Source organism: Nothoprocta perdicaria, unplaced genomic scaffold, assembly GCF_003342845.1.
Source record: "Nothoprocta perdicaria isolate Ctin4 unplaced genomic scaffold, notPer1 scaffold_62, whole genome shotgun sequence".
In the NCBI taxonomy this organism is placed as follows: Eukaryota; Metazoa; Chordata; class Aves; order Tinamiformes; family Tinamidae; genus Nothoprocta; species Nothoprocta perdicaria.
Genome location: NW_020455888.1, coordinates 2,805,149 through 2,822,285, shown reverse-complemented (window position 1 = coordinate 2,822,285; position 17,137 = coordinate 2,805,149). Strand labels below are relative to the sequence as shown.

General features: G+C 39.6%; 1 protein-coding gene across 1 annotated transcript; it reads right to left on the bottom strand.

Annotated features, from left to right (window-relative positions):
- Positions 1–2,182: 2,182 nt before the first annotated feature.
- Positions 2,183–13,805, bottom strand: USPL1 (ubiquitin specific peptidase like 1). The gene is made up of 8 exons (XM_026049836.1): positions 13,613–13,805; positions 12,944–13,072; positions 11,146–11,800; positions 8,894–8,980; positions 8,372–8,501; positions 7,003–7,128; positions 6,392–6,552; positions 2,183–5,477 (listed from the first exon to the last, which is right to left on the bottom strand). The coding sequence occupies exons 1-8, from the start codon at positions 13,709–13,711 to the stop codon at positions 3,568–3,570; spliced, it is 3,297 nt and encodes a 1,098-aa protein (XP_025905621.1). The 5' UTR covers positions 13,712–13,805; the 3' UTR covers positions 2,183–3,567.
- Positions 13,806–17,137: the final 3,332 nt, after the last annotated feature.

The following is a 17,137-nucleotide window of genomic DNA, read 5'->3' as shown; positions in this document are numbered from 1 at the left end:
TATACGTGAAGCCACAAGCTCTGCCCAGCTTCCTCCCAAAAAGCCCTTGAATTCCAGCTTGGCCGGCCCCAGGAAGAGCATCCACGAGGAAGGACAGGCCTATACGATTTGGTTCATTGCCCCACTTTAGCTTTCTCTTTAAAAATACAATATCTGAGCCTGCCTGCTGGGAAAGGTAACCCGAAGGAAGAGAAAGGAGTCTGAATGGAAATGGCTTGAGTGTCATCAGAAAGCTCAGAGTGAAACCTTTGAAGCGATCCCACCGCCAAACGGTGGCATTTTCACTCCTGGCACTTGAAAGGAAGGCAGGCGCGGCGGCTCCTTAGCCTCAGCACCGCTCCGGTTTTGACTGGCGCTGAGGGCACGCGAGATAGCGGCAGTCAACACTAATGCTCACGGCACTGAGGAGCAAAAAATTTGAAAACCTCATCTYGGCAGTGAAAAGCAAGGCTTGAAGGAGGGGGGCGAACGAGCAGAGGTTGTATGAAAAGTGCTGGCTCCTTAGGAAATTCAAAARCACAAGCTAATTCCTTCTCCCGACTTTCCCCGTGATTTGAACCTCTTCAGGCTGCAACTGTATAGAAAACAAATACGGGCTGCAATTATAGAAAAAGCGAGTTGCTGAAAATATGACGGCTGGAGGTTAAAATGAAAGCAAACCTGAAAATGAAAAATAGGAAATTTAAAATGACAGCGCACATCAAGTGGGCAAGGACTGTAAAACACTGCTTAAAGGATCAAATGCATATTTCCTAAATACTCAAAAATAGGGACTGCACTCTCCAAGCTAAGGAAATGGAAGCCTCCTTATACTAAGCCTCCTTGGATAGCGATTTAAACAAAAGAATGTGAGCCCATGTACGGGGAGAAGCCCCCTCTGAGGCGTCTTCAACCTCCCTGCAGACACCCTAGGGTGTCTTGGGGTGCTCGGGCTTGCAGCACCCAGGTCCTGCAGTTCGGGCGTTACACAAGGCCCGGGCAGCCTTGGATCGCGACATGGGAGTGATGAAACCGCAACGCTGACGAGGCCGGTCAAAACGCTGCGCTCAACAGCGGGGAGGCGGCACCCACTTCCCTGCGCTCCCGTCCATCCTCTGCTCCTCCTTSTGTGTCCTGCTCTTCTGCTGTATTGTGCTGTGCAGCTCCAGCACCTCCCCTGCAAGCAAAACTCAGGGCCAAAAGAAGGACGAACAGCAACAACCAACCCTGAAAACGAACCAGATGGAAACTGGGCACTTCTGAGAGGCTGCACACAATTTCCCGAGCCAACGTGTAGCGAGGGGGAAGAGGRATGCAAGAAAACCCCATGTAGAGAGCTCCACTGGAGGGCTGGKTTCCTGCAGCCAGCAGGAGACGTCGTCATCTCTTTCAAATACTCCTTATTAAAAAATGATTCACTAGATCATAAAGCAGTAAGATCAGAACCAGAGCCCCTCCTTCCCCACACAGCTGATTTTAACCTTAAAAAATGTAAATCTGTCACAATCGTGCCTTTCCTAAATCAGAGGGCAAAAACATGTAAAATACAATCCCAAGTGCACAAAGCCACCACYGAGACCTTTAAAAATTGACCCTAGAACATGATGGACCTACAAAATAAGGTGACTCACACCTGCTCACTCACCATAKTTGCTGCGTGCCCAATATATATTTCTAAGCGATGGAAAATTAATACATTTATATTCTCTTCACTGCAAATAAAAGTCTCGTTGTCCAGGCTGCATTTTAGAACAGCCTCAAACAAGAAAGCGCAGTGATCATCCAAGTCCAGGCTGAACAGAGACTCCTTCATGGAAGAAACACTCAGCCAAATTCTCACTTGCAAAGAACCAGAGGGATTAAGGATATTTTTGTCGTTCCAACGAGGAAACAACTATCCAGAGCATCATTTCTTCATTAACATTCTTCATTAAGGTCTCTGCAAAAGGCATTCGGGGTCGGGGCACCGCGGYTTTCAGGAACCATCTGGTCAATAAACTGCAGGAAAATCCCACTGCCCCTCACGTCTTGCAGGGACACCTCTGTTATCCCCCGAAAAGTAAAACTCCAGCTTCGGTCAACRCTCTTTTTTATTAAGGGGAATACACGGACAAACATTTCTCCAGCAGCGTACCAGGACTTTACATTAAAAAATATTTTTTTCCATTGTAATGTATCAATAAGACATTTAAAATAAAGGAGGTGCTCAGGTTTTTAACAATGACCTAATCAGAGTGAAGTTGTTCATTTGCTGTAGTGGAAGTTTCATGGACATACCCACAATTGCAACAGAGGCAGTTTGGGAGGGCGAGTTCAGCACCCCTGACTGCTTTTCACACACTTTTGGGATCTGGTCAAGTTATCCAAGCCCATCCACCTCTGTAGCCATGACCTGTAACAACCGCTCTGTTCTAGTGCACCTGTTCAAGGGTACGACAGCAGSGCTTATGTTTTGCATTGGGGATAAATAAAACACAGAGTGCCTCCAAAAAGGGCTGAACCAGCCTTGCTGATAAAATCTTTATTGCCAYGGATGTGAAGAATATTTTAGGAGCTGTAATTTGGCAAACAATAATCTCAGGTTTGTATACATGAATTCAYGTATGTATTAAACAAAATGAAAGCTATACACAAATCCAGAAATACCGAGATGTAAACGCTCCTCTCTTCTTACTCCCTCTTTCTTGCCATATTTCTCCATTCCTTTGTTCCTACTGTGTAGGATTCCCTACACAGTGTACATTCCCTTGTGCAAAGGCTGGAGTACTCAGCTCYATCCATGAAAAATTCCTAGTGGCAGCAGTTATCAGTGCTAATGTCAGTTAACTTTAATGCTTGGGCACTTTCGTAGTAATGAATTTGCAGCACTGGATACATGAAAGTTACCATTGGTACCAGCTCTTTCTTAATGCTGCAAATTCTGGGTCAAATCCTATTTATTTTGCTTAAAAGATTAGCAGGCTCAGAAGTATATTCTGCAAAATTGTATTTTCATTTAACCTGGAAYGAACCACAGCACTTTAGATAGGAAAATTTTGATTTTATATCCCTCCTTCCTTACATGCAGGAAGAGCTTGCAGACCTGTAGATCTGAAGACTGAAATGCCCAGCAGAACACACCATGCTTGACCTCTCAGCGTGGCAATCATCTTTGCATTGAGGGATTCAAATACCCCTGATTTAGGGTCAGTGTGAGGTTGGACAACAAGACTTCTGAAAAATAGATCAAGACTTCCTAAACAGTATTACTTACACCATCAAGGATAGTGAAAGTTGTTATTTTCAAGCTCTATAAAATATGAATTTGCCACATTAAGAGCAGCAGCAAAAAAAAAGAAGACTTATAAGAGCTTTTAATTTACTCTATCCTCTTATTCTACCCCTAAAATAACTCGTTCACAGGCAAAATGGGATTAAAACCTTGTTTGTCTTCTAAAATGCAACCCTAAGGAAAAAAAAATACTTCAAATGTAAATTCTTCAAGTACAGCCAGTGTGCAATTAACCAAGATAGAAAATATAATTTAAATAGTGCTTTGTTTCAATATATACATAATATTAAAAATACTAAAAATAAGGAACTGAATCTTCACCAATTTTCAAACAGAGTTTCATCAAAATGAGGTAAATCTATATCGCCTGCTATTGAGCTTGGTTCTGAAATGGAGAACAGGTCTTCGAGGAGATCTTCRCTTGTGGGACTTTCAAAAGCGAGTTTTCTCATGCTGCATTTGTTCATTGGTGGCCCCTGGGCAGTGCTGTCCTTCACAGGGCTGTAGTAATTGTGATCTTGCCGGGGCCCCGTGGCGTGGGACGCGCCGGCCGCCTCGGCAGGCCCGCCCGGGGCCGCGCTGCTGTCCCCCATTTCCAAATACCTRCATTCGTCCTCACCTCTTGGAACCTCTAAGGAAGCCACCGTGGAAGCAGGGGACAGTAATTCTGCCAATATTTCACTATTAGCATCATGGCCAGTGCACATGGAAACAGAGCTTGCATCAGATGCGTTATCCGCAGCGTCAATCTGATGCTGCAGCTCCCTTAAAAACGTCTGTAATAACTCACTGTCGTTGTGAGATTCATTAGGAGGGTCGAAACGAGCTGGGGTGCTTCCAGCTCCGTTCACAGGCCTCTCGTGCTGCATCTGTTCCCCTGCAAGCCTGTCCAGCGAAGCCAACTTCTTCTTTTTAGCATTAAGCTTTTTTAGCAGTTTTTGGCGGAGCTTTTTGATTTGATCGGCATCTGACTCCTTCACCCTCCCAGCACTGGAGCTGGGTGAATGAAGCTGCACTGCCCAGCTCGAGGCATCCATCACACCTGCCTTCCTCCAAGCTGGACCTTCGTTAGCAACAGGTTTTTTCGTAGGAAGATGAATGTTTGCAGAAAACCCTTTGAAATTTGACAAAGGAYGAATATTTTTACTTTGAGGAACTGCTAATTTAGGGGTCTCGGCCACTTTGTTTGCGCCTCTGCCTTGAAATCCATCAAAGTTACTTGCTCCCTTAACTGGCAGCCTTACATCACTYACTTTTTGCACTGAAGGAGTTTGGGAATTTCGCTGATTTTTAAGAGTTGAGGCACTTGAAGGCATAAAAGAAGTATTCCTGCTTAGTAATTTCTTTACCCAGCTTCCTACAAATCCTCTTTTCTGGTCTTTTTGTGAAGGCTGAAGAGGATTATTAGCAGCAGCAGCATTCGCAATYTGAGAATCAACTACAGTTTTGCTTCCATCTGTCAAGTCAGGTGACTTTTGTGTAATATTATTCGCAGGTGAGAAATTCTTCTTTAGCTGAAGTTCTGAACTTAATCCAGTACCATTTGCTCTATTAAATAAATCTGCTCTGTCATCCGTTCTCTGAGCAAGAGGCGAGTAAGATGGGTAAGAGAAGTGGTTTTTAGGCACTGGAGCAGTAATACTTGCTGTATTTAGCTCTTCTGGAGGTAAGGAGACGCTGCGATCTTCAGATAAAGCGCATTGATTATTCTCAGGCAGCCTAGTTCCAGCAGCCTCTCCCCTCTGCGGAGCCCCAGGTGAACAAGCTGATTCCTGCTGTCGCAGCGAGTCCGTCCCGCCAACAAGGTTATTTCCCACCACCTGCCTGTTCTCCAGTGATTGAGCTTCTGMGTCGAGCTGAATTTCGACAAGTGTCAGAGTTATAACATCGTCGTGTGCCAGCTCTGCCGAAGCCCGACGAGCGCCGCTTTCATCCTCGGCTACCTGCTGGGGCTTCTTATCTGGAATTCTCACAGAATCCTCTCCGTGAGGTTCCGCAGCTATTCYGTCCACAGCAAAACCACAGTGCAACGCTGGGGAATTCGGCTGTACATTATTAAGAGGAAAATCTTCACTATTTTTACTCAGGAACTGTGCGTCCGCTTCTTTCGGCGCACTGGAGATTTTCTTTTCCCAGAAAACAATAAAAATCTCTGAAGGAGGAACTTCAAATCTTTTATGTTTCTTGCAATACGGACCCTTTAAATCATCACATTCAAGCCAACTTCCTGAAAAATAAACAGCAACCGGCGTTACTCAGAGACCTTTAAATCTGAAATTACTATTTCTCAGACATTTGTCAAACACTTCTATTAACTCATTCCTTGGCATACAGAAAAGCAAGTTTTTCCTCCATTCTTTATTGCATCAGAGGGAAGCTGAGAGGCCTCCCCCCTAAGAASGGGTCACACTCAAGCAGGATATTTGCTGCAGGATTATTTGCAGCTCAGGGTAGGTCGACCAGGAAAGCAAAGCTCAGGCTTTTTGGCTTAGCTAGGGACGCTGACATCCTGCACAGAACCTGCACAGAATCAGCTGCACAGGTCTGAGGGAAGAACCACCTCTCAGACACGTTTCTCAGCCCGAGATGCACAACAGATGCACAGCACTTGAGTGAAGCTCTGCTGCTGAACCAAGAGAACCCTCACACTGTTGAATGTGAAGGCTTCCAACTCCTAACTGTGCCTCCCACCCATCAGCTGAAGTGCAGATCAGAAGCAACGAGAAACTAAGCATCAGTCCCCTAAGTTCCTAAGTTTTCCCATTCCTGCCCAAGAATGGTTGAATATTTGGCTTCAACTAACAAACACAATTTGACCAACAGCTCAGGTCATAGTTGCTTCTGTTTTTACAAGGTTATGAAAGGAAATGATTCTACCCGAATGACTTTTCCCATTGAAAACAGCCTAGGCCAGGACACTGCTGAACAAATCAGCTGAACCAAAACGAAACCTTCTGATGAAACAAAATAAGCAACCAAGTTTCTATAACTATTCTCAGGTTTTTAATAGGAAACTTGGAATACAGACAAAAAAATGTGACCTATTTATTATCTGTGGATAATTGGGACTATTTCAACAACTCATAAAACTGTATTTGATGGGGATTCATGCACTGTTATAACCAAATTTCTGGTTCTTACCATCAGGATTCAAACACCAGGTTACAAAGTGCTTCTTGGCTGACTGATACTGAACAACAGACGTTATTTGGTAGGAATCCCCTTCAAACTGAAAAGAGTAATTCTCCAGGTTGTTGTGTGGCAAGCCTTCGACGAAATGCAACATAAATATTGTGGGTACTCTATAACAGAAACAATAAGAACAATAAAAATTATTTTATTACAAGAAATTATCAGTAGAAGTTCCTAATGAAAAATCACAAACAAGGCATCACAAAGAGCAGCCAGCCCTGCTGTTACTATTTTATCACTGCACAAGTCTCCTCAGAGTGAGTAGTACTCACCGGAGACAAATTCCCCGGGAGATTTTTGCTTTGTTATAAATGTGGGGAACCAAAAATGCACACAAGAAATTGAGAGGGGGAGGGAGAAATAAGAAAGACAGGATACAACTGTATTATAACCAAGACAGGACAGGATTTCCAAGCGAAACCAAACACGATCAGAGAGCAGTTTTATCCACAGACACCAGGGATGATGGTGTGGAGATGAGAGTTCAAAGTTYAGCATTTGCTTTTGTAAGTCTCAGACTTTTATCTGTTTTCTCTTCAAGTTCACATATTCAAACTTACTTTTCCAAAACCATCTGTCTTCTTTGAGATTTATCATTACAGTTATTACACGGACCAATGTGAACAGCATTAAGTGGATGCCAATCAGCGATTACATTTGTGAACGTTGGTAATGTTTTCCCACACCTGGACACAGACAAAAAAAGGAGTAAATTAAATTGCTGAGCAGAAGACAGTAAAAATATCTACTTCACACCAGTAGGAAAAAAGTGGGAAAAAGTTACAAAAATGTTATGACTAAGGCTAATTCTATTCATATTCATGCAATTTCCATGAGCTCCATTGTAACTGCATCAGATACAAGTAAGCACTGAACTCACTCCTGCCAAACACTACAGTCACCGTTGTTCTCAGCATTAAGGCCTTTAATTCCACATTATCTGCTCTTTATCCCCTAACATCTTATCTCTTTTTCCTTTTCAAAATATGGGGAAGCCCCTACCAAGACTTTAGTAATTTACTAAGCAATGCAAGGGCTCAACACAGAGTGAAGATGCAGTAAGAAATTATATCAGAATAGCAAACACAAGGCCTTGTTTTCAAAGAACCAGTGCATTCAGAGCAGTGCTCACACACATGAAAATACAAAGTACGGAATATTAAAGAGAAAAAAAGTAGCTCATTCATTCATCAGCCGCAGAAGGATCTTATTTTATATTCAACCTAACCTAGATTTTTCAGCTTGTTGAAAAAAAGCTTATTAACAGGGCTATATATTAGCTGCAGGTATAAAGGACAGAATTCATCCTGCCTCATTTGTTGGTCTAGAAGTTCACAGTATAAACCTAAGACACTGCAGAGAAAGAGGAATTTTTGAAGTGAAATGAGTTGCCTTCTGAAGACACCTCTCCTCTTCTGCTGATTCTAGAAGGAACCTAAGGGAGCAGCTTGCACTTATTTGAGCTATACGGAATTCAATCAATCACTTCTCTAATACTGCTGTAAAATAAATCAACTATGCGAGCAAATCTCGTCTATGTAAATTTCTAATCCTTTGCAATACAAACGAATCAGAGGTATTCTTCAACAGCAAAGGTTTGTCAGGCATTTCTTCTTTGGAAAAGCAGCAGGCTGTACACTCTCAGCAAAAATAAATAAATAAATAAAATCAGCAAGAGCATTGYTAAGGCAGCACGATTGTGCATTACTCCATTTTGAATTACATGGTAACACTCCTAACTGCAAGATAACACTAAGACATGACACAGCAGTAAGTCATTTGCAAACGGCAGCCTAAAAAAAATGGATCACATGAAACCACAACAAGTTTAAGCCATACAAAAACCAAACAAAAACCAGGAATTAAGCAGAGACTTAAAAGGCGAGGAAGAAGCTTGTAAGCAAAAGCTACTTAAAGAAAAAATCTCACCGGTCCTGGTATTTGTAGCCACACCGTAAGCACTCAAACTTCCATGAAAATGAAGTCAGGAACAGCTTCTCCGCTTGGCGATCCTGTCGTAAAAGCAGAGGGAGCGCAAACACTGGGCTTTCCTCCTCACCTTCAGAGATCAGGGGGAAAAACAGTCACTGAATATTTGAAATCAGCTGAAATCAGCATGAAATCAGTACTTTGGAAGGAAAGGGGTAAGTTTACTAATATCAAGGTATTCTAATCCTAATTCAAGGTATCTTTACGTAGACAGMGTCTCTAATCCTCACAAAGGGACAGGTCCCTGTTGGCAGGTTGCTCTCTGGCTATTTTGTGACTACAGCACAATTGCCAAGAGAAGAAAATGCTGCTCTCTAAACTTCAAAGTTAGTTAAGAGACAAAAAAGCTTATCACACAGTAAGCGATACKTAAAATGTATCTGTAAGAGATCTTGTATGCATATATCCACACATATTTTTATATGTATAAATAAATTCAGAGATTCTGCAATAAGTACTCACCCAATTTACACCCAAGCAGAGGCTGAAGCTGCATAAAAATTCTATTTCTGATTTCATTGAGATGGGATTCTGCTTTTGGAAGAACATCTAGGAAAAAAAAAAAAAGAAAGGATATAAGGATATGCATTTCCATGTATTCATGTGTAACAGTCCCCTACTTCACATTCATCTAGGATGTATTCATTGACTGGGGTGGGCGGGGAATGCTTTTCATACCATTCACTTCTTTGTGGTTGTTGGTAAGACACAGCCAATGCTTAGCATTAATGCTGAAAATTGAAAATTGCAGTAGAATTTACAAAAATTATACACATTTTACCAGAAATTACTTAAACTGACTTAAAATCTGGTTACAATTGTGTACTATTAACTGGATAATAAGACATTTAAAGATTACATATGTGTGTGTGTGTATATATATATATATATATAAAAACCCTGAAGATTCAGAGTTATATAAAGATTTTATATATATATATATATATATAAACTCTGAAGATTCAGAGTTTAAGAACAGAATAAAACCCCTAAATTTTTAGATCAAAAGAGCAAAAACTTGCTTAATTGCTTTGTAACGATATCACACATTTGTTAATAAGGTATTTTAATGTGTTGTCTCTGATTAAATAAAATAAATTCCAAAGTCACCATTTTAAAATATGAATAAATCTATTAGTCATCATTAGTATGTAACCTAATCTCACAATAGTTGCATTGTTTATATAGAAACAGAAAATTTAAGCTCAAGAAAGCTAGTACGGAATCATGGTCATAACCTCCACAAATTAAAGGAAGATTTTAATATAACGGTGGAAATTATTTCTTAGAACACTTATGATTACAGAAAATAATAATAATAATCTTCAGCTCTACTGCTTATTTTTTAAAATCAAACAGAAATAAGAGAGACTGAAGCAACAGACAGCAGGGCAAAACTACACCATGATACGACTGTTCCTCCTCCAKTGCCTTCCCCCGTTGCCCACAGAGACTAATTTGTTTTGCAGCAACTCCTAGAAATGGAAAAACTCAGATTATTTCAAGCAACGTCACATTACGATGCCCTTCCTCAGGACAGTAATGTGGCATCCCAACCAAGGGCTCTCCTGCATCAGGGCTTCTTCACAAGCAGTAGTAGAGGCAGGTACTGTGATGGCAGAGATCTCCAGGCAACATTTGAAAATCTAAAAATAAACAACCCCAAGTTCTGGCTAGAACTGGAGCATGTAGGATTACTTACAAGTTCTTTAGTTTTTTTTTTTTTTCTCCTTTCTTTAGGAATATTACGGTTTCTGTGTCACAAAGTCTATTACACCATTTTTCTTACACCCACTGCTCTTTCCAGGGAAGATATGCTATTAARTTACCTAATGCTCTTATGGCACTATAGTCTATATAGTCCCACACTCACTTTTCCTGAGAGGTCTACTGAGAAAACTTGCATCAAAGGTACTGGCTGGTCAAGAGACCTGTATGACTCCAATGGGCCAGTTCAAAAGAACTAGAAATATATATATATATGTATATATCAGCAGTTAAAGAGCCTTAAATCGAAGTCAGACTACACAAAATGATCAAAGCCCATCCTCAGAGCTCAGAGTGGCACATGGTGCAGTCCCTGCTGTGCTGGCTGGAAGGTTCCCCCAGCTGCTCGGCGCTGCCCATTGCTCCTGTGAAAGGCTCCTGGCSCACTCGGACAGGAGGCACCACGTTGGCCCATCCGGCTGACCTGGACTGGAACGGGGCAGGAAGCAGCACCCGCTCACGGACCTCAGCAGAAGCAGTTCTCCTGTCAGCACAGCTGAGGCTACAAAAGAGCATTATTTTCCCAGCTTTACTATTTTTGGCGTGACAGGGCAACCGGACATTTATAGAGGGAAAGTGAAAAAAATTACATCAGAAAAGATCTCTAAGATCAGAACAGCACTGTGATACAGAGGGGAAGGAAACAAGTTCAAGGCTCAATTAGATGAGCCCTGAGCCTTAATTCACAACGTATCTACTTGTTGTATTACAGTAAATTTCAAGAGATACTTAATGTTTGATCTCTGCTTTCAAAGTGTGCATATATTCCGTGAGAGAAATATTTTCAGGGATCGCTGAGAATCTGTTAGACAAAGAACTCTGGTCTGGAAATTCATGGAAANAAAAAAAAAAAAAAAAAAAAGGCAAACAGACCAGTACAGAATTCCACATCTTTGTAGCAGATGCATCACTTCGAATATAAAGGAACAGCAGCCAAACACACTCACCTTTTACCTTACTTCTTTTACAGGTGTTCAGAAGTGCAGTTGCTTGACTGTATTTTGTAAGGAGGCTCTGGAGTAAACATTTTTCTTCGGTGTATTCTTCTGTTAAAGCCAACTTTAATGTTTCTAAGTGTACCAGTGCTGACAAAATGCAGTTTAACCAACAAAGAGCATACACGTTCCTCCACTGAAGACATAAATCTGAGTTATTAGTGGAACTTTTATCGTCTTTGAGCAAAAGTTCAGATGCTGTTGAGCAAAGTTCAGGATTCGGTAGGAGCTGTGCTCCGGCCAAAGTCTTCGCAGGACTTTTTTGATCCCTGCTGGCTCTGGTGGTTGTTTCAGTGTCCACCTTCTGCATGAGAGACTCCACTTTGCTACTAGTCTTTTGTTGGTCATTCTGTAATTTATTAGGTGGGCTTGGCCCAGGAGCACATAAACTGTCCTCACAGTAGCTGACAGCAGGATTTGCATTAATACTCTGCTCAACATTTACCCTGTTATTAGTCCTTGCCTGCTTTGGATGCAATTCAATGGGAGAAAAGTCACTAATATCACACAATTTCCTTTTCTTTTCAGTACATGCAATTTGGTGTTTTTCTGAATCAGCAGAAATAATTATGTTGTTTAATGGTTTATAACCGAGTGGGTAGATACACTAAAGGAAAGAAAAAAGTTGTAATGAAATCTACAAAGCAATAGCAGGTAAACAGTAGCTAGAAGTACATTTAAATTGACACTTTCATAGAACTGATACATAAATTCAACATATATATGACAGGAAGGACGTTTTATTCAACCACTGACTTAAAAGCGATGCTGAAAAAAATTTAACAAGAGTGATAACCCACACTTCCCAGTAAATACCCGACTCCCCACTTGCAATACTTTAAAGATGTGCTAATCTTGCTTAGGAAAATCCTGTTCTCTCCTCCTGCTATATCAATTCCTTTAGGGTACAGATTTGGCATTAACATTCTTCTCTTCTGCAATTTCCAAAGCTGGAAGGTTATCTATTYGGCTAGCCTCATGCATCAGACTAGGTATTGACAGGATCTCATGCACAGGAATGCTTTGCAACCAGCAGAATATAATCAAATCCACCATTCCTCTCCTTCAGAATAGTAGGATGATTACTGTTAAGTGAAGGGGTTGGGGAAGTGGTTTGGGGAGACCAAATTACAGAAAGGCATCTAGTCTTTGCACTCTGTTCATTTAAGGACACTGTTACATGCGACTGTGATACCCTCACCCCGCACACACAGCTGAGTGCAGGAAAGGGAGTGGAGAGGCAGCAAAAGTTGACTGTTAAAAAGCCCAGAAATCTAACTGAGGTTAAACTTCAAAACCACCGCAGTTATAATTACAAACCTGTGTGAATTACTCAGAATAGAAAAGTAAAACAAGAAAAAAAGAAAAAAAGAAAAAAAAAAAAGAAAAAAGAAAAAAGAAAAAAAAAAGAATGGGAAACTATCTGCATGGACAGAGTACTGGTTACAGGGAGAAACATTTTAGTTTGTAATCTCATTCATATAAAGATTTTCTTTCCCTCGTTATACAAGTCAAAATATTTTTATTATTATTATTTATTTTCTAAACATCTGTTTAGGTCAGCTATGCATAAACACTATAAACATAGAGGCTAGCTTTGCTTTTGTCCAAACACAGCCACATACTGTCTAGCAGATGCACTGAAGAGAGTCCTGTTTCAGGTTTGCTACCACCAGTAAACTCCTGAAGTTGAAGGGGTATAAATGGTGAAGATAATACAACCCAAGAAACCTGATAACTAGAAAAATACCTGAGGGTTTTCACAAAGGAAAATAGATTCTTGAAAATTAATGCGGTAGGTCCGTAAAGTTTGTGCCTGGCCCTTCTCCTTGCAGACTGGGCAATACTCATGTGCGGTTACTTGAACAGCACTACAAGTCTAGGAAAAAAATAAAAGGAAAAATTAGTTTATGCATTTTATACATTATCCCATAATCGAGTCGTTATCTCAAGAAAAGATACATATATATCAAGATAGAAAAGCACTACATCTGATACAGTATAAAACATTTAATTAGATGAGATTTTCATCATGGCTATAAAATATATACTCATACGACAGAATGTTCTAAATGAATTTATCTTTTGATTTATTTAACAAAGTATCTTTAGCAACACTATCACATATCAGTTCATTCTGTTTACAATAGACTAAGGGACATTTATTGTCAAACAACACAAATTCAGATCTTTCAAAGCCAAATAAATTTTCACGGGAAAGCTAATAGTATTTAAAACAGTACCAATAAAAATGTATAATAGTCAGACTTGTACTTAAAACAATCTTTCGCCATTGTTATAGATTTCCGTGGAAAAATAATTTGGAGACTCGTTTTGGAAAATTAAGACCAATTTAAAATCTCTCAAAATAGAGGAAAAATATGAACTTTGCACACATGTAAAACAAGTTTCAACTGACTTTTCCCAAATACCCCACCATGGGGAGTGTCGATATCCCTATACCAGTCCCTGGTCCAATCACTTGCAAACCATTTGTAGTCTTCTGGGTATCCATCATTCTGAGCCACTGGCTAATTTATGTCACTTGTAACAATGTCAAGACCACTAAGGAATTTTCAAAGAATCCTGAAAAATAAGAAGTGGATACAACAATTAAAGAAAAAAGATAGATTAATTCTTTGAATAAAAATATACCAACAGTAATGCAATCTGTATTTTCTGTGAAAATGGMTTCAAAATTTTGCTTATATACTTATTTTCTGGAGCAGATTACACACTCAGAACTTTAAGGCACACACCAGATTAACAGCTTTAGACTTTGAATTTCAAATCTATGAATTCTCTGCACTCTGCAGGGTTTCATGTATTTTCCAAGTGCACTATACTTATCAGAAACATAGATGTCTTCCCTGTACATCTCAACCTACTACATTTAGCCCTCAGTTAGACAGATTCCGTCTGATATTTTCTTTAAAAACAGCTAGATGCCACACGCACACACACCAGCTTAGCTGGTGAAGAACAGTAAAGAACTAAAGCAGTTTTCAGAAAAGTGAATTTACTACACAAACTACAAACAGTTTATCCTGAAAACAGAGCAATCTCTAACTATATAAGGGCATCCTGCTGCTARTGTCACCATTTGGAAACTTTTCATAATCTTGTCATTTTAACAACATTATGGAATTCCTAGCAAGTTCTTCCACAGTACTACTGCTACATAAATCTATTTCATATTTTGTTAGTGACACTGCATGTTTCATTTCGTATGATTTCTCAAATTCAGGATCTTCCAATTCACATATGTTGTTGTTCACTTGAGAAACATATGTAYATACCTACACATGGATCTGTGTAGGAAGACTGCAGTATTGGCTACATATAGGACGTACAGGATGTATCAGGACTGTATAAATTCAGTCTTTCTCTGGCTGTGAAGCGAGCTACACCTTGAATGAGTCACAGGAACACAGAGGTTGAAAACTATACAGACCCAAATCTATACCCATTGACTTCAAAAGGAGTTAGCCAGAATAAATGAGTATCTCTTCAAGATTTAAGGGGAAGTTCAAGTAGGAAACACAATTAAATTGAAAAGCAGGAAAGTCATAAAAACTACCATCTTTCCTTGAGCAGCCAATACTTTTTCAATACAAGAACCTCTCACAGCACAATCCTACTCAACTCCTACACTATAGCACTAACTCAGATTAAACGACAAGCCCTTTTTAATCAAGAACTCAATTTCCCAAAGCATTTTTGGATACCTGCATAGATGCCAGTTCAACCAAATCCTTTTACAACACTAAGCAGGAAGAGATCCTACAGAACAGGACATTAAAAATGGACAGAGAATTAAAGAAGTGCAGGAACAAACTGTAACAACTCATTATTTCATCTGAATCCCAATGACAACTTAAGCTGATGACAGGCCCTACTGATACTTTAGCATGCACAGAGGCTTTCTCCAGAATAACACAGGCTGCAAGATGAAAAGGTGGAATATTGGGACTTCTAAAATTAATAGTTATAATGGCAGATAAGAACAAAAGGTTTATCTAAGGTTTATCAACACATATAAACCTCCTTAGAGAACATGATTGTTTTTTAAAGTTGGAAGGTGTACAAGAAACAACAAGGTCTCACATTCACTCAAGGTAAAACCTAAAGAATTAGCTCAAACTGTGTAGTTCTGCACTATAAAGCAAAGCCAAGTTCTGTAGTTGTTCACACAGTGCCAATCACACTACTGCAGTGCAGCAACTCTGTTATCACATATTTAATCTAGTTCAGAATTTGACTTTTTAATGTAACATTAAACTTTTGCAAATGCCAACCACTCTAAAGCACAGAATGACATTGTTCTTTATGTTATAGCTAGTAAGATGTTTCTAACATGTTCAGGGAACTTTTATGCAATTCCTTCACCCGCTGTAGTCTCATCTCTCCAGAGAATATACACATCTATGTATTTAGGTGATTTCTCATTGTACAAATACAAAACTATTGTCCATATCTGAATGCACTAGTAACACCAACAACCTGCAAAATATTTCTTTTCATTTTTTTTTTTGATTTATAAAGAATATTTATTTCTGTGTAAATGATTACTTATCCTGTCAAAAGGAGAGCAGGTATTTCTTCCCTTCATTTTTTCTCCTATGATCCTTATCTGTTATTTTTCTTCCTTTTAAGTATAAATACTGCTTCGAGATGTACAATGCCTTCCCAAATGTATTCATCCAGTAACAGCATTACAATGTTGCAGCTCATACCACTTACTGCAATTAATTCATTTGTAGATGTTTATAACATTCTCAATCAACTTTTTATTTCAGGCACATACAAAGAACCAGCATTTAAATAAAACGAGGCTRTCAATAGTAGGTAGGTCACTTGGCACCACTCTATCTCAACGTTTCTATATGTGTAAAATTACAGTAAGCTATTTGTGGTCTTTGTTAAATGCATAAGAAATAAGAGAATTTCAAGAAAAATAGATAACTAAGACTGCTTTATGTACTACTAAAGTGACTTATTGCGGCAGCATATGTCACCAGTATTAAATATCAGAAAGAAGAGAGGAATTCGCTTTCAAGCTTACTGGGTCACATTTTAAAAGATTCATGCTCCTTTCCCTTTTTTCCTGTTGGAAGGAAATCTGTATAACATAATGCAAAAAAAGATGCCAATCAGGTATAATTACTAGGCTAAAGTAACTTATGATCCATCAGGTAACCCCTTGAGGTCTCTTCTGCTCTTTCTTACTGCAACGTCAACCTCGCAGTTCGTTTCCTTCTCAGATTTTCCATAAGCTAACTGAACTCGTGAAACAGTTGAAAATTCAGATCTTTTTTCTGTTGTTCTCATGAGTTAAACTGGTTTATGGAAAGGTCTGACGAACTTCAGAGATAACAAGGCTGAAGACAAAAAAAAAAMCAAGAAGAGGTAGAGACTTCTTATCATGGAAAGGCTTTTGATAACAGTGAACTCAGTGTCTTGTGAAACAAAATCAGTTGAGAACTCCAGTAAGTAGGTGGCAGAACAGTGAATACACTACATCTGAGCAAACATCCTTTCTCAATTTAGAGGTTAAAGGGACACTCGAGAGAAAAATTCTTATAAATCGTAAGCCTTCTCTTCTTCAAAGGGGAATGACAAAATAAGGACAAAAAAACCTAAATCTGAGAAGCCACACACATTTACATTAACCRTGTTATTAGAAATGTGTGCATTGCTTACGCAAGAGGACATGAGAATCACTTTTTTTTTAAAATCTCCAACTGTAACTATTAATAACTATTAGMGTTCAAATCACAGAACATGAAAAAAATTACAACTTTGGCCCCCAAAATATATTCCTGTAAGTGTTGCATTCAAGAGACACGGCCGATGTCATCTAGTATCTATTCCTATGCCACAGGCCGTAAATGCGAGGCAGAATTACAAACGCAAGATGCTTTCCTGCAAATAGCCTAACAGA